Source organism: Macrobrachium nipponense, chromosome 33 (genome assembly GCF_015104395.2).
Source record: "Macrobrachium nipponense isolate FS-2020 chromosome 33, ASM1510439v2, whole genome shotgun sequence".
Taxonomy (NCBI): domain Eukaryota; kingdom Metazoa; phylum Arthropoda; class Malacostraca; order Decapoda; family Palaemonidae; genus Macrobrachium; species Macrobrachium nipponense.
Genome location: NC_087219.1, coordinates 12,402,410 through 12,425,639, shown reverse-complemented (window position 1 = coordinate 12,425,639; position 23,230 = coordinate 12,402,410). Strand labels below are relative to the sequence as shown.

At 35.9% G+C, this 23,230-nt stretch overlaps 3 protein-coding genes across 4 annotated transcripts in view; 1 reads left to right on the top strand and 2 right to left on the bottom strand.

The window, feature by feature from the left end:
• Window positions 1-1,724: 1,724 nt before the first annotated feature.
• Window positions 1,725-3,688, bottom strand: LOC135202677 (uncharacterized). The gene is made up of 3 exons (XM_064232163.1): window positions 3,594-3,688; window positions 2,635-2,785; window positions 1,725-2,340 (listed from the first exon to the last, which is right to left on the bottom strand). Exons 1-3 carry the CDS (start codon window positions 3,603-3,605, stop codon window positions 2,201-2,203), a joined length of 303 nt encoding a protein of 100 aa, XP_064088233.1. The 5' UTR covers window positions 3,606-3,688; the 3' UTR covers window positions 1,725-2,200.
• A 3,201-nt stretch (window positions 3,689-6,889) lies between these two features.
• LOC135202943 (uncharacterized) overlaps window positions 6,890-23,230 on the top strand; it is a 17,690-nt gene continuing 1,349 nt past the window's right edge. The window contains exons 1-2 of one of the 2 annotated variants that reach the window (XM_064232429.1): window positions 6,890-6,959; window positions 8,218-8,368. In XM_064232429.1, coding sequence (XP_064088499.1) covers window positions 6,948-6,959; window positions 8,218-8,368 — 163 coding nt within the window. In that variant the 5' untranslated portion in view covers window positions 6,890-6,947. Of the gene's footprint in view, window positions 6,960-8,217; window positions 8,369-22,438; window positions 22,495-23,230 lie in introns of those variants that run through there. The other variant, XM_064232428.1, reaches the window with a different exon arrangement.
• Window positions 17,873-20,338, bottom strand: LOC135202676 (uncharacterized). The gene is made up of 3 exons (XM_064232162.1): window positions 20,281-20,338; window positions 19,289-19,439; window positions 17,873-18,994 (listed from the first exon to the last, which is right to left on the bottom strand). Exons 1-3 carry the CDS (start codon window positions 20,290-20,292, stop codon window positions 18,855-18,857), a joined length of 303 nt encoding a protein of 100 aa, XP_064088232.1. The 5' UTR covers window positions 20,293-20,338; the 3' UTR covers window positions 17,873-18,854.

Here is a 23,230-nt window from a genome sequence, read left to right as displayed (position 1 = left end):
TCTCTGAAAATTATTGTCATTTGAAGACAAAAGAAAATTTCACGCCTGTTCTATGAGACCAAAGACTTATGTATATTTGATTTTCATTAGGCTGAGAAAATTATTTTGTGCTTTAGAAGAGTTTATTTTATGCTAGAAGCGACCTACATATACACTCACACAGGTGTATGGATGTATATATGTATAAAATTATCCATTTTATACATTATAAAATCATGGAAATTTCAGTGATATCAAATACTTACCTAGAGTTCTGGTGATAGAAGTTTACTCTCGACGTGGTTCGGAAGTCACGTAAAGCTGTTGGTCGCGTTGCTGAATAACCACTGGTTCCACGCAACGTAAAAACACTATACAAACAAACAAAACTTACCCAGAGGACTCATTGTTACTTCTCTATCTTGCACTAAGTGTAACACATCTTGGACACTTCCTAGTTAATGCTTTGTTCTGTTTGTTTGTTTGTTTGTATGGTGTTTTTACGTTGCATGGAACCAGTGGTTATTCAGCAACGGAAACTACGGCTTTACGTGACTTCCGAACCACGTCGAGAGTGAACTTCTATCACCAGAAATACGCATCTCTGATCCCTCAGTGGAATGCCCGAGAATTGAACTCGCGGCCATCGAGGTGGCAGGCCAAGGCCATACCGATCACGCCACCGAGGCGCTAGTTAATGCTTTGTATCTTCCATCTGTCTAGGATTTTGAGGTGAATCTCCCACTGCATCCTTTCCAAATGTGCAAACACTCTAATCCATATGTTGGCCTAAGCTGCTTTTTAAAAAAAAGTCTCCAGTATAATTTTACATGCATCTCATTTTCAGTGACTTTTACGCCACGTATTGAAACCTTGTTGCTTTGGTATTTAGACGATTTATAATCACTTATGGAATTCACTTTACGTCGATGCATCTTACAACCGAAGGATATTCATATTAAGAATATATTTATCAGGAAGTCCCTCTACAGGGAAATGGCTGTGTTTATGGGATTAATTTTAATCAGTTTAACAAAAAATGTGAGACGATGTGGCAAGGATTTCGAAATGCGAATAAGACTAGAAGAACATCAATATGTTTTGAAAAACAAAACGCCTATAGTTTCCATATCATTTCTCTTTGAGGTATCTTATAGACTTGAAGTAAAAATGCTTTTTTTGATGGATTAGTTATCATACTGTCATTCAGCGCGTCATTTACGCACTGCTTATTTTTCAGTATTGTGTACATATTATTTAAAGAATTGTGATTAGAAATAATTTTAGACCCTTTTCCTAATCAAAGTTTATGAAGTTATTTTCGCGGATATTTATTATTTCTGCATTTCTGTGATATTAAAAAAAAAATTCTTTCAAAAGTTTTTTGAAAGTTTTCCACTCCCCCAAACTACCATTATTTTTTTTTAATCTTGGTGTATACACAAGCTATATAGTACAAGGGCAGAGGTATTATTCAGTCTGTTATGTTTAAGGAAAAAGAGGACAATAATTGTTATTATTTCTTTGTTTCCAATTTGCGGTGTCCTGGAAAAAAGCCACTTGTGATCTATTTTTCTTTTTTTTGTTCATAAAGTTTTAAAGTACACTAATAAATGGAAAATGATCTTCTTAATCAGATGAAAATCAAACTTGTATCTTCAGTTTGATAGACCAGAAGGGGCATTTTCTTCTTCCCTTAATGGGCAATAGTTATCAGAAAATAGGAAAAGTTAAAAAATCACAACTGCATCTTTGTTTCATTTTAATCAATAAAAAAAAGTCACGAATTAAAGTAAACCTTTCAGTGGACGCAAATGAGTAAAGCCTTCACAATTTACAGCCACAAAAAGCAGAATTGCTAAAAACTAAACAAAAAATTTAATGAAATTAAAATGGAAATTGGAATGAAACAGAAGTCGAAGACATCAGAAACAGAAGCCACGACGATGTCATCACAAAGGTTCCAGCATTGCTGCCGAAGGCGAAAATCCTTCCAGAAATCGAGTTCTGCCAACGAAGACTTCGAAGGAGACATTATTGGAACTCCTTCCTAAGGAAAGAATCCTCAACAATCTCTGGCCTTCATTTGCTTTCTGAAATGGAAGGACTTTCCTCGTAAGATATCCTGTGGGTCTCCTCTTCAGGAGAACCACAAAGGACTGAGAGGCGTTGGAGTCCTTCGGCAGCATATTGGAGGTTTGAGAGCAGCAGCCGGTCCTCCTTAAGCCTCTTCCACAGCTGGCTCAGCTGCTGCGGGTTCGGCAGCCTTGACCACCAAGGGGTAGGAGTAGGGGAAGTAGCTGTAGGGGTAGGCTGCGTAGGGGTAGGTTCCGAAGGAGTAGGTCAGGGGGAGGGCGGAGGCTGCTCGAAAGGAAGAAGAAAAAGACAGAGATTATCATCCTGAATAATAGGTCACATAGGCAGGTCATAATAATTACTATGTATTTGGAAGGGAAGTAATTGTCCAATTACCTGCAGTTAGGTTCGTCTCATCTTGTTCCAAAAACAACTTACAAATGGAATAAAAACAACAGGAATGGAATAAATAAATACATAAAGAAATACGTAACAGAGTATTGACTAAAAAACCGGAAAACATCAACCAAGGAAGATTATTTCAGCATAATGACCTGAAACCTTCATCTTGTCACTTACAGTATACGAGAGGGACGCTCTTGGTTTTGACCTCCAGGGGCTTGATCAAGGGGTAAGTGTAGGTCAGGGGAGAGGTCAGGAGAAGCTGGGGGTCAGCCTCGGGGTCAGCAGCGGGCATGGCAGCAGCCACGGCCACCAAAGCGAACAGAAACTGGAATAGAAAGGGAACATTATAACGAAGACCTGTTGGTTGGCATTCCTGAATTTGGATATACTGAATTGAGGATGAAGAGGGCAATAAGAAGATAATCTGTTCTTCTGTCTTAGCTGGTTTGTTGTTTTAATTATTAAGCATTTATTTTAATTATCAAATATCATGTTGAATGTTTAAAATGACAGGTACTTTACAAACCTTAATTGTTCTATGCCTACACCCAATTAAGCAGGTCTTTAGAAATATGTGTGTGAACCATTTTCCTCTGTTTATTGCTATGCTTCTGCCTTCTTCACGCTAACAGTAACCATACTGTTGTTACTAATACTGTTACTAGTATTGTGACTAATGCTGTCACCGTAACGCTTACTGTTACTGCTACCACTAGTAATTGAAATGATTATCTAGATGGCTTCTAAATAGACTTGGTCATTTTTATCATCACTTCCTTATTACCATCTTATGGGGTAACTGGATAATTCAAATCTTTTAGTAAATGGGGGTTTCGGCACTTTTAATCTGATTCCTAAAGTGAAATGGTTTGTCCCCTATGGACGCTGTCGTCTATATCACGACTTACTCACTCGGTAGAGTGACAAAGCAAAATCGCTATTCCAAAAGACGACCAGAAAATTTAAACAGGAAGAGACTACTACAAGGAATCAAAACTCAAGATGAAAGGAGGTTAAAATTAACAGGAACCGAGATCACAGAATGTTACCTTAGGAAAGTTACACTGCACCAATGACATAGCGAAAGCAAAGAGCTTCGAAACGAAAAGAGAAACTGAAGTTGGCCAACTTACCACGACCTTCATGGTGATGTGAGTTTGGCGTCTTGAGGGCGACTGATGCCAGGCTGAAGGTGAGACGCCCTTTTATACCCCGATGCCTGATGGCGACCACACACGTCCTGCTGGTGCGTTGCCTTTGTGCAAACAGAAATTTCCCCGAAGTTTACCTTTTTTTTTGAGGGAAAAGTTTTTAAATGAATTTGCACTAAAGAAAATGGTAGGTTTATTAAAAACTCTTTAAGGAAGAAGTTATTGATAGCCTGGAATATTGATCCTCTTATGAGCAAAATATATTTAATTTCTGGACCTAATATGTTTAACTCGATACAAACCCAGCAAGTTTGACTTCGATTGAAGCCTTATTATTATTATTTTGCTAAAAGCTTCCGCATATTTCTATCATGGTGTTTTCTGGATATGGGGGGAGGGGGGCGTTTGCGTCGTAAGTGCACTTCACGTGGTGCACTGTAAGCATAACTAAAGATTGTTTACAGTGTCCCTTCGGCTCCTAACATTTTATTTTCCCTCCATATATCTTCACTCAGTTTTGCTGTCCAAGCGCTCGTACTCAATCTTTTCGCTGTCTTAAGCGCAGAATGAACAGCACTGGTTTCTTCTGTTGTTGAGAGAAATATGAGGAATAGGAGAAAATACTATTTATTTAAGGCACATAGAATATGGGGATTAGGAGAAAATACTTATGTTTATAGTTCGTTTTCTGTTTTTATAAACCGACAGTAAATCTCCATTATTATTATTATTATTATTATTATTATTATTATTATTATTATTATTATTATTATTATTATTATTATTATTATTATTAAAACCTCAAAATTTCAAGCAAATATGCAATACATTACTACTCTAAAACAATTCTCCTTGTCCTTTTAATATTTTACATTTTTTGTCTATTTATTATTTTGTTAATATTCTTATTTTTAATACCGTTCTCTTCTGTATTTCCAATTATCCTCTGTAATGTCTTTCAAATACCATCTTGTTTAGAAGCTTGAATTTCAAGTCAGTTAGCCATGTAGGCCTGTGTATGTAGGCCCCCGGAGGTCTCTTCATCTTCCGAATAATAATAATAATAATAATAATAATGATAATAATAATAATAATAATAATAATAATAATAATAATAATAATAATAATAATAATAATAATAATAATAATAATAATAATAATTATGATTGGAGGACCACAATAATATTCAGTAGTGGATTGTGATTATTTATACAAGCGATAAAATCACATTCCAGTCTCGACATTGAGAAAATTCGTCTTAATAATAATAATAATAATCCAAAGAAACCTCATAATCACATGAGTTAATAAAATAAAATGGAAAAGTAAATCCACAGTAATATGTCTGATCTGTTATTTAAAATACAAAGCAGAGAGCTTTCGAAGACCTGCACGGTCCTCCTTGTCAATCTGAATACAATTACTAACATGACCATACAAGAACTCTGTTTTTTGACTAGTTTACAAATAGCCTGTTTGATGATGTAGTTGGCTCTTCACGTTATCCCCTCGTTCTCCAACGGCAAACCAGCTAATCGCCTAGATCTTCGAAGTGGCGGTTCGTCTCTTGAATCGTTTGATGTGTTGTCCATAGCAGCTTGGGCGCCTGCAACTAGGGACACGGGATGGGTCTCTGTTACCTGAACGAAAGAAGATGAGGCAGCGGCAGTATCAGAGGTGGCTAGATTATTGGTGTTATAACCATGCAACCTATATCTGTTATAATCTCTGATAAACTGACAACAAATTATTTCATTTAAAATAAAATCTTCTTGCGTAAAGGCTTTATTGCCTTCCATAGAGAGACCCCTGTTAATAATTGCTCCTTCAACTAACCTTCTAATACCTGTATCCTTACTATTGAAAATTACTTTTGACTCGTTCCAATTAATGCGGTGATCGTCATTTAAACTATGAGAGACTAGTGCATTATAATTTGTTGTCAGTTTATCAGAGATTATAACAGATATAGGTTGCATGGTAATAACACCAATAATCTAGCCACCTCTGATACTGCCGCTGCCTCATCTTCTTTCGTTCAGGTAACAGAGACCCATCCCGTGTCCCTAGTTGCAGGCGCCCAAGCTGCTATGGACAACACATCAAACGATTCAAGAGACGAACCGCCACTTCGAAGATCTAGGCGATTAGCTGGTTTGCCGTTGGAGAACGAGGGGATAACGTGAAGAGCCAACTACATCATCAAACAGGCTATTTGTAAACTAGTCAAAAAACAGAGTTCTTGTATGGTCACTGTTAGTAATTGTATTCAGATTGACAAGGAGGACCGTGCAGGTCTTCGAAAGCTCTCTGCTTTGTATTTTAAATAACAGATCAGACATATTACTGTGGATTTACTTTTCCAATAATAATAATAATAATAATAATAATAATAATAATAATAATAATAATAATAATAATAATAATAATAATAATAATAATAATAATCTCATCATCCTAGCCTGAAGCATTTGAATGGGACGTAAGTAGTGACATTTCCTTTCCTCTACAGAACAAAATGAGCTGAAATAGGGTTAAGACTAAAGCATGGCGAATGAATTGCTTATTTTCCCACCATGAAAAGTACAACAATTACTCTAGCGTTCATTAAAGAAAATGGGAAGAACTATAGTGCTCGAAGAAATAGATGGTCTAATTCCAGCCCCTTTTCTAAGTTACGTAACAATAATCACGGTGGAGGTAATGCGTGATTCTTTCTCTCTCTCTCTCTAAACGTGCTTCTTCACTGCTGATAATGACCAGGAAGGGTGGGGTTCAAGGGGAGACGTCTGGCCAAATGGTTACCCTTCTGCCTCGATTTTTTTTTTCAGAGTTTAAAAATGTCTTCGAATTTTCTCGGTTAATTTATATCAAGAATATTCCTAGAGTAACAAGTAATAGTTAAGAGTGATTTGGAATCCTGTATTATTTTGTTTGCCATCGAATTCGTTCTTACCTTCGTTATGTAAGAGTCAAATTCCGATCTGGAGATGACCGAAACTTTCAGTCAAGGTCGGAGACTGAGAGAAGAACTTGTGATGACGTCACGAGAAAAGGCTTGGGGTCCTGCTTGCAAAATGTTATGTACATTTTCTATTTAATTTTCTCCTGGACTGATGCGTCTGTGTCATCTCTCTTCGGGTGAAATCATTTCACATCGCTCGCCTGTTATATTATAAACTTTTATGGAGGAAAACAAAGCATAGAAAAACTTCTGTTTGCCAAAAGGCAACACGTCAGGACGTCGTGTGATCGCCATCAGGCATCGGGGTATAAAAGGGCGTCCCACCTTCAGCCTGGCATCAGTCGCCCTCAAGACACCAATCTCACATCACCATGAAGATCGTGGTAAGCTGGAAGTCTTCAGCTTCTCATTTCAACTTAGCTTTGTATTTTTTTTTATACTTTTTGTTTCTGTGTTCTAGATAATTGTTAAATTTAACCACCTTTTTATGTTAAGTTTTGATGACCTTATGTATCTCTGAGTTACAATTTCTGGTCTTTGCAATAGGGTCTTACTTTGAAAAAGGGTCTTACTTTGCAATAGGGTTTTACTTTGTCTTACTTTGAAATAGGGTCTTACTTTGCAATAGTGTCTTACTTTGAAATGGGTCTTCTTTGTCTTACTTTGAAATAGGGTCTTACTTTGAAATAAGGTCTTACTTTGAAATAAGGTCTTACTTTGAAATAAGGTCTTACTTTGCAGTAGGGTCTTAATTTGAAATAGGGTCTTACTTTGAAATATGGTCTTACTTTGAAATAAGGTCTTACTTTGCAATAGGGTCTTACTTTGAAATAGGATATTACTTTGCAATATGGTCTTACTTTACTTTGAAATAGGGTCTTACTTTGAAATAGGATCTTACTTTGAAAGAGGGACTTTGCTTTGCCAATCTGTTACAAGTAAAGGGGAAATAGTCGTGACAAAGGGGACAGTCCATTGGGGTCAAATTGTTTCATTTAGGATATAGAAGGACAATTATTGCAAAAGACTCCCTTTACGAGTGGATATGAATAATACCTTGACTACATTACATTAAAACTGTAGAGTCGAATCACATGATATTAAGAGTATTATTATCATTAATAATAGATTAGTATTTGTATCAATAGTGAGAGTTATATTAGCAGCAATCACAGTAATACAGTCATAGTCTCAGTAACAGAAAAATGGCTGTTCTTTAAAGCATTAGATGAAATAGTGCCTAGTGTAGAGAGAGTGTATTTAAAGCTTAAAAAGAATAGTTACTAGCAACAGAGAGTCTATCAGAGATAGAAGATTGGAGCACAGCAATAACCAGAGTAGAATGTTTCACAAAAACGTTTATGAAGACCTGCTTAAGGTGGCTCTAGATAAAGAGAAAATAAGTAATATTCGTGAAGTATCTTTGTTATTGTTGACGGATATTTAGACCTTTAATATTTAGATTATATTCAGCATAATTTAAGTCCTTCCATATTTACCTTCTATTTTTAACTTTCAGCTCCCTTCATATAAAGCAGAAGGGCAGATCATCTCGTTGCTCTCTTCCTCTTATACTCAGCATCTCCTATTTCAGAAAGGACCACCAACATTTTGGAATTATATTCCCATTTTTCATTCCAGTTCCTGTTCGCTCTAGTGGCCGTGGCTGCTGCCATGCCCGCTGCTGACCCCGAGGCTGACCCTCAGCTTCTGCTGACCTCTCCCCTGACCTACACTTACCCCTTGGTCAAGCCCCTGGAGGTCAAAACCAAGAGCGTCCCTCTCGTCTACTGTAAGTGACAGGAAGAAGGTTGAAGTCAATGAGCAGAAATTATCTTTCCTTCGTTGTAGATTAATTATGTTGAGCCAATGCCTTTATTTATTTATTTATTTATTTATATATTTATATATTCATTATTTATTTATTTATGTATTAATTAATTATTTAATTAATAATTTACTTTTGGATAATTTTCCTCTTCATTCTGTAAAGTATTTTTGGGAGAACTTTCAGCGAAACACGTCAATAAACATTAAATTTTTCTTTCACTTATTCATTGCAATATATTCATGTTTTTCTTACTAGAGAGGAGACATTTGAATACTCTTCCCATAACGAGGAGACTGTTGCAATATAGATGCATTTTGCAGTGGCTAGTTAGGTGATTCTTCTTATAGTGTATGATGGCAGTCCCATCCATGTACATAATCATCATTACAAACTGTAGACAGTGTGGTTTTAATGAGCGTAATGATATTTTACTTTCCTCTTCTTCCATTTGAACAGCCTCTGGACTCCCCTGACCTACTCCTTCGGAACCTACCCCTACGCAGCCTACCCCTACAACTACTTCCCCTACTCCTACCCCCTGGTGGTCAAGGCTGCCGAACCGTCAGCAGCTGAGCCAGCTGTCGAAGAGGCTTAAGAAGGACCTGCTGCTGCTCTCAGACCTCCAATATGCTGCCGAAGGACTCCAACGCCTCTCAGTCCTTTGTGGTTCTCCTGAAGAGGAGTACCACAGGATATCTTACGAAGAAAGTCCTTCCAAATCAGAAAGTAAATGAAGATCAAAGCTTGTTGAGAATCCTTTCCTTAGGAAGGAGTTCCAATAATGTCTTCTTCGAAGTCTTCGTTGGCAGAACTCGATTTCTGGAAGGATTTTTACCATCTGCAGCATTGTTGGAACCTTTGTGGTGTCGTCATCTTGGCTTCTGTTTCTGGTGTCTTCGACTTCTATGTTTCATTCCAGTTTCATTTCTAGTTTCGTAATTTTTTTTTCTTGAGAAAGCTACTCATTTGCTTCCGCTGAAAGGCGCACTTCATTTTGAAATATTCATATTAATTAAAATGAGAGGAAAACGCAGTTATGGTCTTTTGTGATTTGTCCCTGTTTTCGGAATATTATGGTCCTTTTAAGGTACCTAAAAGAAAATGTCACATCTGGTTTTATCAAACTGATGATTTACATGTGATTCTCTTTGGGCTGAAAAAATTATTATATTTTATAAGAGTCTTATTTTATGCCTTCAGTGCAAAAAACTAAGAAAATTACAAATTATTTTTTTTTCAAATGATTGCCATTGGGTAAAATAAAAAGGGTGAAATAAAATAAAAATAGTTAAGCGTATTATATTTCCATTGTTAAAATGATGACCATGGGATATCAGGTTTATTGAATCGGTTCTGCTCCCGGATAAAAAAAATGAAAACGAAAAAGTCTAAAAGAGAGTAATCAGACTTTTTACAATGTAAATTGGAGTCTCTTAGATTCGTGTCAACAGCAAATTAAATCATAAATGGGAAGGAAAGTTGTAGAATGATTTTTAGGGTTAGGTGGTATATACTATAATATATATATATAATAATAATAATATATATTATATAATATCTATATATTATAAATATATATTACTATATATATATATATATATATATATATGTATTATATATATATATAAAAATAATATATATATATATATATATATATATATATATAATATATAATATTGTAAAGGAATATTGATTTATTGAATGTAAAATTGCAGAAAAAGGTTGTTGAAAAATTGATATTTGCATAGAAAAAAAGTGTGTACACTAGACAACAGATGGCAGTAGCGCTTGGCGTAGGCGGTAGTCGCCAAGGATATGTATCGAAACAATGATATTTGGTCCATGGATGTCTAGCGTGAGTCTGGTATATAAAGGCCCAAAACGACGATTTTCGTTGGAGCAGAAACAAACAAGTGATTATAATAGTGTATCAAGTTTTGAGGAATATATGGTAATGTATTGTTTATCCATTTGGACGTTTTCTTGTGTGATGTAAAGTTGGTTGCCACTAACTTTTTGATGTTACAGTGAATTATATGTTGTGTTGATGTAAAGCTTTGTGACTTGGGTATTATACTGTAAAATGCAGTGATTAGTGATGAGTAGTCTTGATGAAGTGCTGTATGGCGAGTCTTTGCTTTTGTGCAATGCGTCCGTAATTTGTTTAATGTTCTGTTTGTGACTTTAATTTCCTTACTAATTGTTATTAAAGTAAATTTTAAGTTATAGTGGGTTGTCACTGTTTCCTGATATATTCTCCTCGTAAATCCTTATCATAGAGAGAGATTTTTTTTTTATGTTACATGGGGGCCTGTCGAACGAAACCCGGAACGTTATCCCTACTCAGTTTTTGCTCATTCTATCGAACGAAACTCGAACATATCCATACTCAGTGTTTACTCATTCTATCGAACGAAACCCGAACGTATCCTTATTAATTGTTGCTTTATTCATGTCGAGCGTATTCGACCATAACTTGACGTAATCCCTACCTGTTAATTGCTTTTCAGTACTTCCATGTACTTTAGAGAGGGGGGAGAGTTGTGATAGTGTTAGTGCTATAATATTTGTCTTGCTGTGTTATTTTGAGCAGGTTATTAAAGAGGTTTGATTTGAAAGATTTCATACGTAGTCCTAGTGGTGAAAAGTTAGAAGGTATAACTAAAATAGACTGGATTGTTCTAGCTAGGTACTATAATGTAGAAGTATCAGAATCTGCAAGGAAGCAAGAAATCTCAAATAAAGTAAATGATGACGACGGTTTGGATTTACAAAACTTGTTTAAAGATAGTCCGGAAACACTACAAGTAAGTAAAGTCAGTACTCCTTTGCGAATGCTGAAAGTTAATAAGGAAGAATTTGTTAAATCTCAAATTGAAGATGATAATTTGAAAGGTAATAAGAGATAATGCCCTGTTGATATAAATGATATCGAGAAGGAAGGCAAGTGTTACTTTTTAAAGGATGGAATCCTAATGAGGAAGTTCACGAGTAGAAATGTTAATGATGTTGTAGAACAACAAGTGGTTATTCCAAGTAGTTATAGGAATTTTGTTCTAGGTATTGCTCATGACTGTAGTTATTCTGGTCATTTAGGTATAAACAAAACTTATGAGAAATTATTAAGGTATTTTTTTTTTGGCCTAAGATGCAGAAAAAGATTGTAGTGAATATTGTAAAAATTGTGATTTATGTAAAAAAGTAGGGTAAAGCTCAACATGACCCTAAGGTGATGCCATTGCAACCCATTGAAGTTCCAGGAGAACCCTTTGAGAAACTGGTTTTGGATTGTGTAGGACCTCTGCCTAGGTCTAGCAAAGGTAACGAGTATTTGCTGACAATTATGTGTAGTGCTACAGATTTCCAGAGGCTATTCCTTTAAGAACAGTGAGTGCTGATAAGATAATTGAAGCGCTTAACAAGTTCTTCTCGCTGGTAGGTTTGCCAAAAGAAGTTCAAACCGACCAAGGAACCAACTTTACGTCTAGAAAGTTTACCTCATTTTTAGACCTGTCAGAATATTAAGCATTGTTTATCGTCTCCTTATCACCCACAGAGCCAAGGAGTGGTCGAACGATTTCATCGAACCTTCAAAACCATGCTTCGCACGTACTGTTGTGAAAATGAAAAGGAATGGGATGTCTACATACCAATGTTGCTATTTGCCGTTCGTGATAGCGTACATTCATCGTGGGTTATCTCCTTTTCAGTAGTATATGTCCATCAGGTAAGGTCACCCATGGTAGGTTGATAAAGAATCAGTTGATTTCAGATGAGAAGGAATCTATCACGTTACAAGACATTAAGGAAAAATAAAAAAATATGAGTAGCACATGAGAATCTTAAAGTAGTACAAGAAGAGATGAAAAGAAATTACGACAAAAAGGCTGCAAAACGTGAACTCGACATAGGAGATAAGGTTCTAGTGTATCTCCCTACAGCTGGTAAGGTTTTTAACCAGAAGTATATAGGACCTTGCACGGTGAAGAAAAAAGTAAGTGATGTTAATTATCGAATTCAATTTCCTACAGGACGGAGGAAAGTTAAAACTTTCCATATTAACAAATTAAAGAAGTATAACGAATCCAGTGGAGTGTTGTCAATTGCAAAAGAGGATGATGAAAAAGACGTTGAAGAAGAAATTGAACTTCGATTAAAAAATACAGATTATTTGAGTGATGATGAAAAATTTAGGAAGTTATGTATTCATTTATCTGATGAACAGCAGCATGATTTTAAAGTGCTAATTCAAAACTTTTCAGATCTATTTTCAGACCATCCTAAAAGGATAAAAGGAGTACAGCATAAAATCAGGTTGAGAGAAGAGACGCCAATAAGTCAGCGTCCATACAGAATGTCGCCGAGGCAACAACAACAGTTAAAGACCGAAGTTGCTTTATTTACTGAAACACGGACTAGCAGAGGAAAGCCATAGTGAATGGGCTAGCCCATGTATTCTAGTCGACAAACCTGACGGAAGTGCAAGAATGTGTACAGACTATCGAAAGGTAAATAATGTAACTATAAAAGATTCATATCCTATGCCCAGAGTAGAAGATATAAGATAATGTAGCAAATGTTTCCTTTTTTAAGTAAAATTGATTTATTGAAAGGATACTATCAAATTGAGTTAGACAAAAACAGCAGGGATATTGCTGCATTTGTTACACCCCATGGACTTTATAATTATAAGGTAATGCCATTTGGTTTATGTAATGCACCTCTGACTTTCCAACGTCAGATGAATTATATCTTGAAGGATCTCGAAGGTGTATTTGTTTATTTAGATGACATTATTATTGTTGGAGAAACCTGGGAAGATCACGTTAAAAAAGTATATGATGTTTTTAAGAGGTTATTAGAATTTAATGTTACGATAAACCTTGCCAAATGTGAATTTGGAAAAACTACTGTTCAATATTTAGGACATGAAATAGGAAGTGGCCAAGTGAAACCTGTTTGATTGTCATATTGAGGTCATAAAGAATTTGACCCTCCCTACATCTAAACGTGGAGTGATGAAATTTTTGGGAACAGTGGGGTATTACAGGAAATTTTGTAAGAACTTTTCAGATGTAGCCTACCCATTAACAGAGTGCTGAAAAAGGATGTGAAGTTTGTGTGGTCAAAGGAATGTGACGATGCCTTTAATAAAACTTAAGCTCATGTTAATGTCTAAGCCAGTACTGAAATCCCCAGACTTTAATCTACCATTCAAGTTACAGGTAGACTCCAGTGAAGTAGGAGCTGGCAGTGTATTATTACAGGAACATAATGGTGTTTTACACCCTGTATCTTACTTTTCAAAGAAATATAATAGCCACCAGTTAAATACAGTATTGTTGAAAAAGAAGCTTTAAAGTTTGAGTTTAATGCACTTTGAGATATACTTGCTTAACAGTAACTTTGAAATAGAGTATATACTGATAAAACCCTTTAACCTTTATTAATAAATGTAGCACAACAATAAGAGAATTTTAAGATGGTCTTTATTTTTGCAACCATTCAAACTAAATATTAACCATATAGCAGGCAAAGAAAATGTCATTGCAGATTCTCTCTCAGATCTGTTGGTTATTTAAGGAAAGTGGCTTGTTACCAACGACGTGGCAGTCTCCGACAGTTGCTAAATGGAAGTAGCTAATGTATAAGACTGTAGAGTGAAAATTCAGAATGGACTGAGGAGAGAGCCGCTGAGTTAAAAGGGGGGAATGTAAAGGAATATTGATTTATTGAATGTAAAATTGCAGAAAAGGTTGAAAATTGATATTTGCATAGAAAAAAAGTGTGTACACTAGACAACAGATGGCAGTAGCGCTTGGCGTAGGCGGTAGTCGCCAGGATAATGTATCGAAACAATGATATTTGGTCCATGGATGTCTAGCGTGAGTCTGTATATAAAGGCCCAAAACGGGGGACGATTTTCGTTGGAGCAGAAACAAACAAGTGATTATAATAGTGTATCAAGTTTTGAGGAATATATGGTAATGTATTGTTTATCCATTTGGACGTTTTCTTGTGTGATGTAAAGTTGGTTGCCACTAACTTTTTGATGTTACAGTGAATTATATGTTGTGTTGATGTAAAGCTTTGTGACTTGGGTATTATACTGTAAAATGCAGTGATTAGTGATGAGTAGTCTTGATGAAGTGCTGTATGGCGAGTCTTTGCTTTTGTGCAATGCGTCCGTAATTTGTTTAATGTTCTGTTTGTGACTTTAATTTCCTTACTAATTGTTATTAAAGTAAATTTTAAGTTATAGTGGGTTGTCACTGTTTCCTGATATATTCTCCTCGTAAATCCGCTTATCATAGAGGGAGAGATTTTTTTTTTATGTTACAATATATATATATATATTTATGCGTGTGTGTGTGTGTGTAAAGTATTCATGTAAATACGACTTTTAACATCTAGTTTTGCCTTGTTTATTATTGCAAAAACTTGGTAGTTGCTCACTCACTACAAATATATATATTATATATATAATTATATATATATATATATATATATATATATATATATATATATATATATATATTGTCACAACCTCAGCTTTCCACTTGACTATTCATCAATTCTCAGTAATGAGGGCAACACTTCATGTAGGTATAGTAGATATGTTAGGTGTAATGATCAAAAACTAGGAGTTAAAATTAACAAAGACTTAACTAAATCACATCTGAATATATATAACAAAATAATAACAAATAACCACTTAATAACTACTAGAAACAAGTGAATCGTAAGCCACCGGATAACGAACTCAAAAGTAGTAACTTGACAGAGCTTGGAAGTAAACATTTCCAAGGATTACATACATTAAAAACAAGAGGTAATTTCATCCATGCTGTCCGCTACGATCAGCAATCAATAGATGGCACTAACATCATACACAATAATAGGTGTGTAATTAGAATTGCTACATAATGATAGGAGGGTTATTAGAGTTCCCCCCTGTTAGGAATGATATTACTATGCCCAACAATTTTTATTGACAAACTTAGTGAATTCAAGTGGTTTTCTGTCTAAGACGTGATAATGTGTCGGCGATGGTGTTGTTTGATCCTCGAATGCTGTGGATCTCAATGTTGTAGGAAGACAAGATGTATGACCATCGAAGAAGTTTCTTGTTGTTAAGCTTGGCCCTTTCGAGGAAGGTAAGGGGTTTGTGGTCGGTGTAAATGACGACGCGCGCAGCACCTTCCAGATATGGACGAAAATGAAGGACAGTTGCAACAAGACTATATAATTCTTTCTCGATGGTAGGCCATCCTAGTTGAGTGCCTTTGAATTCTCCCGAGTAATAAGATAAACCTGCAGCAGGTGTTCCCAACAAAAGGAGAAGAAAAGTACTAGTCCATTGATTTCTTGCAGTAGGACACCACCAAATCCAGTATTACAAGCATCGACCTGTATAAAAAAAGGTTTAGCAAGATTAGGAGCTTGCAACAAAGGAGATGAAGTCATGAATAACTTTAGCTGTTGGAAGGCCTTGTCGTGATCCTGTGTCCAGTGAAACCTTACTTTGCTAGATGTCAAGGCATGTAGAGGAGAACTTATGATGGCAAAATTAGGACAAAACTTTGAATAATATGACACCATACCTAAGAAAGTTTTGAGATCTTTTTTATCACTAGGAGTGGGAAAGGTAGTTATAGCCTTTACATTAGTATCCTTGGGTAATATGGAGCCACTGCCAATGACATGACCTAGGTATGTAACTTTTGCCTTACCAAATGAACTCTTGGCTAAATTAATAATGAGGTTAGCTTTCAGGAGTCTTTTGAAGAGTTCTTTTAAGATCTTGAGGTGTTCATACCAGGTGTTACTAGCAATTACGATGTCATCCAAATAGTCATACACACCCTCCAAACCACGTAACTTCATGGACCATCCTTTGGAATGTAGCTGGAGCATTAGTCATCCCAAATGGCAAAACTTTGTATTCAAAGAGACCAAAAGGTGTTATAAAGGCTGGTATCTCTTTTGCCCTATCTATTAATTTAATTTGATAATAACCCTTCAAGAGATCAATCTGGGTAAGGTATTTAGAATTACTCACAGAGTCAATAATATCTGCAATTCTAGGTAATGGATAAGCATCCTTGACTGTTACAGAATTAACCTTTCTATAATCCGTACACATACGATAGGAATTGTTAGGCTTTTTGACTAAAATACAAGGCGATGCCAAGGGAGACTTACTTGGTGCAGCCAAATCTAGTTTTAGTAAATACTCAACCTCAGCCTTCAAGGCTGGTAATAAACGATGGGACACCCGATAAAAAGGTTGACGAACGGGATTGGTGTTTGGTTCTAGCACAACATCATGGTACAGCAACCAAGAGTGTCTGAACATATTGCAGAATAAGGCTTCAGAACAGCCTCTAATTCTTCCCTTTCCACCTTAGGAAGATGACCAAGATACTGTGAAAGTAAAGAAAGAATCTGTGAATTACTAGCATCTTTCCATGACAAAATATGTTTATGAGCCAAAGTTTCTTCTTCGTCTGGTTCAAGAGGAGCTAAAAGTTTATCATTATCAACTGCCTCGGGTACTAGGTTTTTCGGGGTAGGAGAAGTCTCGATGGGGGTAGTTATCCTTGAGTTGTGAGTGGAGTTATCAGTCTCTCTACAATATATATATATATATATATATATATATATATATATATATATATAAATATATATTATATATTAACCTTACATCGGGAATAACTCAAAACCGAAGGGAATTTATATAAGATAATATTACTCAGGAATTCCCTTCCACATAGGAATTGATGTGATCTTGGGTTTCCTTGTAATCAGTGCACGGATTTCGAAACACGAAAAAGATAACAGAAATATAAATATAATTGGAAAAAATGAAGGAGTCTTAAATTTTGACATTTTTTTGGCTTATTTTAATACCACAAAGAAGGAATGCGGGATTAAAATGAATTGGTCATTATACTGTTATTCGTGCATTGTTTATTTGTCAGTGCATTGTACTCATTATTCCTGGAATTGTGATGAATAATGATTTTAAAGCAAGCTTTAACTAAAATTTCTCTTTGAGGTATAGGACACTAGAATATATTTCCGCTTATATTAAAAAACATTCAAAAACATATTGATTATATATTTGTATTTCCGTAGAATGAAAGACTTGAAAAAGGTATTTGAAATTATTCACGCCATTAACTTCCAATTTTCGGGTACTCGGGGAGTAAGCCAACAAATTACTTTGTTGTTGTTGTATTTGTTCTTTTCTGGGTCGAGGTTGGGGTGGGGGCGGGGGGGGGGGGGGGGGGGTGGGGGGGGGGGGGGGGGGGGGTGGGGGCGGGGGGGGGGGGGGGGGGGGGGGGGGGTATCAGGAAAGCCTAAAAAGGTCTGAAAAAGGTGTTTCGTGTTGAGTTAAAAATACAGGAATTTTAGGGTAGGATCATTATTTATTTATCAGAATTAAAATGCAAATATTAAATAATGTGCATGTTAAACTAACTGTAAAGAACAATGATTTCTAATAAAAATATAGCGTATTTATTCTGAATTTCGTTGGTGAAACAACGCTCTCTTTGAGCGTAGATTTTAGCATGCGACCCGAGTAAGCTGGAGGTCGGATCACTCCTTGTTTCTTCTTGATGTAGACCCCAACCCATATGCCTGGCATTAGGAGTCCAATGATACTATTATAACCGTTATATTTATGCAACTAGAAAATAAAATTTATTTTTCTTTTGATTATTAAAATTCTTTATTTGTCTTCAAACTGCGAAATCCTATAGAAAGAATAACTTATCATCTATTTTATTTTTTTTCAGCTTCAAGTTTAAAATAAACTCTTGTAAAAAATAATTTTCTTTGTCCAATGAAAACCACATTTAAATATCTTCAGTTTGAGCAACAGTCGTGAAATTTTCTTTCAACCTTAACTGATAATCAATTCCAGGAAGCAAGGAATATTTAAAACAAAGACCACAACTGCATTTTCGTTTCATTTTAATCAATAAAGAAATTATGAATCAACGTATGCGTTTCAGTAGACGGAACTGTGAAAAAGCTGCACAATTTACGTCCCACGATAGAGAGAATTAGCACAAAATAAAATAAAAACATTTTTAATGAACTAAAAATGAAATCTGAATGAAACATAGAAGTCGAAGACACCAGAAACAGAAGCCACGATGACGTCACCACAAAGGTTCCAACATTGCTGCCGATGGCTAGAATCCTTCCAGAAATCGAGTCCTGCCAATGAAGACTTCGACGGAGACATTATTGGAACCCTTTCCTAAGGAAAGAATCCTCAACAATCTCTGACCTTCATTTGCTTTCTGAAATGGAAGGACTTTCTTTGCAAGATATCCTGTGGGTCTCCTCTTCTGGAGAACCACAAAAGACTGAGAGGCGTTGGAGTCCTTCGGCAGCACATTGGAGGTCTGAGAGCAGCAGCAGGTCCTTCTTAAGCCTCTTCGACAGCTGGCTCAGCTGCTGCGGGTTCGGCAGCGTTGACCACCAGGGGGTAGGAGTAGGGGAAGTAGTTGTAGGGGTAGGCTGCGTAGGGGTAGGTTCCGAAGGAGTAGGTCAGGGGGAGGGCGGAGGCTGCTCGAAAGGAAGAAGAAAAAGACACAAATTATCATCCTAAATAATAGGTCACATAGACAGGTCATAATAATTACTATGTATTTGGAAGGGAAGTAATTGTCCAATTACCTGCAGTTAGGGTTGTCTCATCTTGTTCCAAAAACAACTTAAAAATGGAATAAAAAAAACAGGAATGGAATAAATAAATACATAAAGAAATACGTAACAGAGTATTGACAAAAAAATATGAAAGCATCAACCAAGGAAGATTATTTCAGCATAGTGACCTGAAACCTTCATCTTGTCACTTACAGTATACGAGAGGGACGCTCTTGGTTTTGACCTCCAGGGGCTTGATCAAGGGGTAAGTGTAGGTCAGGGGAGAGGTCAGGAGAAGCTGGGGGTCAGCCTCTGGGTCAGCAGCGGGCATGGCAGCAGCCACGGCCACCAGAGCGAACAGGAACTGGAATAGAAAGGGAATATTATAACGAAGACTTGTTGGTTGGAAATCCTGAATTTGGATAGACTGAGGTTAGTATGAAGAGGGCAATAAGAAGATAATCTATTTCTCTGTCTTAGCTGAAAGGAGTAATAGAATTAGAAAAACTAAAACCCAAAGAATGCAAACATGAAAATGGTTTGTTGTTTTAATTATTAAGCATTTAGTTTAATTATCAAATATCATGTTGAATGTTTAAAATGACAGGTACTTTACAAACCTTAATTGTTCTATGCCTACACCCAATTAAGCAGGTCTTTAGAAATATGTGTGTGAAACATTTTTCTCTGTTTATTGCTATGCTTCTGCCTTCTTCACGCTAACAGTAACCATACTGTTGTTACTAATACTGTTACTAGTATTGTGACTAATGCTGTCACCGTAACGCTTACTGTTACTGCTACCACTAGTAATTGAAATGATTATCTAGATGGCTTCTAAATAGACTTGGTCATTTTTATCATCACTTCCTTATTACCATCTTATGGGGTAACTGGATAATTCAAATCTTTTAGTAAATGGGGGTTTCGGCACTTTTAATCTGATTCCTAAAGTGAAATGGTTTGTCCCCTGTGGACGCTGTCGTCTATATCACGACTTACTCACTCGCTATTCCAAAAGACGACAGGAAAATTTAAACAGGAAGAGACTACTACAAGGAATCAAAACTCAAGATGAAATGAGGTCAAAATTAACAGGAACCGGGATCACAGAATGTTACCTTAGGAAAGTTACACTGCACCAATGAAATAGCGAAAGCAAAGAGCTTCGAAACGAAAAGAGAAACTGAAGTTGGCCAACTTACCACGACCTTCATGGTGATGTGAGTTTGGCGTCTTGAGGGCGACTGATGCCAGGCTGAAGGTGAGACGCCCTTTTATACCCCGATGCCTGATGGCGACCACACACGTCCTGCTGGTGCGTTGCCTTTGTGCAAACAGAAATTTCCCCGAAGTTTACCTTTTTTTTGAGGGAAAAGTTTTTAAATGAATTTACACTAAAGAAAATGGTAGGTTTATTAAAAACTCTTTAAGGAAGAAGTTATTGATAGCCTGGAATATTGATCCTCTTATGAGCAAAATATATTTAATTTCTGGACCAAATATGTTTAACTCGATACAAACCCAGCAAATTTGACTTCGATTGAAGCTTTATTATTATTATTTTGCTAAAAGCTTCCGCATATTTCTATCATGGTGTTTTCTGGATATGGGGGGAGGGGGGCGTTTGCGTCGAAAGTGCACTTCACGTGGTGCACTGTAAGCATAACTAAAGATTGTTTACAGTGTCCCTTCGGCTCCTAACCTTTTATTTTCCCTCCATATATCTTCACTCAGTTTCGCTGTCCAAGCGCTCGTACTCAATCTTTTCGCTGTCTTAAGCGCAGAATGAACAGCATTGGTTTCTTCTGTTGTTGTTGAGAGAAATATGAGGAATAGGAGAAAATACTATTTATTTAAGGCACATAGAATATGGGGAATAGGAGAAAATACTTATGTTTATAGTTTGTTTTCTATTTTTATAAACAGACAGTAAATCTCCATTATTATTATTATTATTATTATTATTATTATTATTATTATTATTATTATTATTAGAACCTCAAAAGTTCAAGCAAATATGCAATACATTACTACTCTAAAACAATTCTTCTTGTCCTTTTAATATTTTACATTTTTTGTCTATTTATTATTTTGTTAATATTCTTTTTTTCTAATACCGTTCTCTTCTGTATTTCCAATTATCCTCTGTAATGTCTTTCAAATGCACTCCATCTTGTTTGGAAGCTTGAATTTCAAGTCAGTGGGCCATGTAGGCCTGTGTATGTAGGCCCCTGGAGGTCTCTTCATCTTTCGAATAATAATAATAATAATAATAATAATAATAATAATAATAATAATAATAATAATAATAATAATAATTATGATTGGAGGACCACAATAATATTCAGTAGTGGATTGTGATTATTTATACAAGCGATAAAATCACATTCCAGTCTCGACATTGAGAAAATTCGTCTTAATAATAATAATAATAATAATAATAATAATAATAATAATAATAATAATAATCTCATCATCCTAGCCTGAAGCATTTGAATGGGACGTAAGTAGTGACATTTCCTTTCCTCTACAGAACAAAATGAGCTGAAATAGGGTTAAGACTAAAGCATGGTGAATGAATTGCTTATTTTCCCACCATGAAAAGTACAATAATTACTCTAGCGTTCATTAAAGAAAATGGGAAGAACTATAGTGCTCGAAGAAATAGATGATCTAATTCCAGCCCCTTTTCTAAGTTACGTAGCAATAATCACGGTGGAGGTAATACGTGATTCTTCTCTCTCTCTCTCTCTCTCTCTCTCTCTCTCTCTCTCTCTCTCTCTCTCTCTCTCTCTCTCTCTACACGCGCTTCTTCATTGCTGATAATGAACAGGAAGGGTGGGGTTCAAGGGGAGACGTCTGGACATATGGATACGCTTTTGCCTCGATTTTTTTTTCAAAGTTCCAAAATGTTATAGAATTTTCTCGGTTAATTTATATCACGAATATGCGTAGAGTAACAAGTAATAGTTAAGAGTGATTTGGAAATCTGTATTATTTTGGTTTACCATCGAATTCGGTCTTACCTTCGTTATGTAAGAGTCAAATTCCGATCTGGAGATGACCGAAACTTTCAGTCAAGGTCGGAGACTGAAAGAAGAACTTGTGATGACGTCACGAGAAAAGGCTTTGGGTCCTGCTTGCAAAATGTTATGTACATTTTCTTTTTCATTTTCTCCTGGACTGATGTCTTCTCCCTTCTGTTGAAATCATATCACATCGCTCGCCTGTCATATTATAAACTTTTATTGAGGAAAACAGAATAGAAGCATAGAAAAATTTCTATTTGCAAAATGGCAACGCATCAGCACGCCGCGTGGTCGCCATCAGGCATCGGGGTATAAAAGGGCGTCCCACCTTCATCCTGGCATCAGTCGCCCTCAAGACTCAATTCTCACATCACCATGAAGGTCGTGGTAAGTTGGAAGTCTTCAGCTTCTCCTTTCAACTTAGCTTTGTATTTTCGTTTATAGCTTTTGTTTTTGTGTTCTATATAATTGTCAAATTCAACCCCTTTTTATATTAAGCTTTGATGACCTTATGTGGCTCTGAGTTACATTCTCTGGTCTTACTTTGAAATAGGGCCTTACTTTCCAATATGGTCCATTGGGGTCAAATTGTTTCATTTAGGATATAGAAGGACAATCATTGCAAAAGATTCCCTTTACGAGTGGATATGAATAATTCCTTGACTACATTACATTAAAACTGTAGAGTCGACTCACATAATATTAATAGAGTTACTATCATTATTAATAGAGTAGTATTTGTATCAATAGTGAGAGTTATATCAGCAGTAGTCACAGTAATACAGTAATAGTCTCAGTAACAGAAAAATGGATGTTCTTTAAAGCACTAGATAAAATAGTGCCTAGTGAAGAGAGAGTGTATTTAAAGCTTAAACAGAATAGTGACTAGCGTACAGAGAGTGTATCAGAGATAGAAGATTGGTGCATAGCAATAACCAGAATAGAATGTCTCACAGAAACGTTTATTAAGACCTGCTTAAGTAGGGTATAGATACAGAGAAAATAAGTAAAATTCGTGAAGTAGCTTTGTTATTGTTGACGGATATTAAGACCTTTGATATTTAGATTATATTCAGCATAATTTAAGTCCTTCCATATTTACTCTCTATTTTTAACTTTCAGC

Excerpts from the sequence above, each read along its gene's own strand:
- LOC135202677 (XM_064232163.1), bottom strand. Across the intron at positions 2,341-2,634 it reads GAGCGTCCCTCTCGTATACT|CCTCCGCCCTCCCCCTGACC; the intron begins GTAAGTGACAAG and ends CCTTTCGAGCAG.
- LOC135202676 (XM_064232162.1), bottom strand. Across the intron at positions 18,995-19,288 it reads GAGCGTCCCTCTCGTATACT|CCTCCGCCCTCCCCCTGACC; the intron begins GTAAGTGACAAG and ends CCTTTCGAGCAG.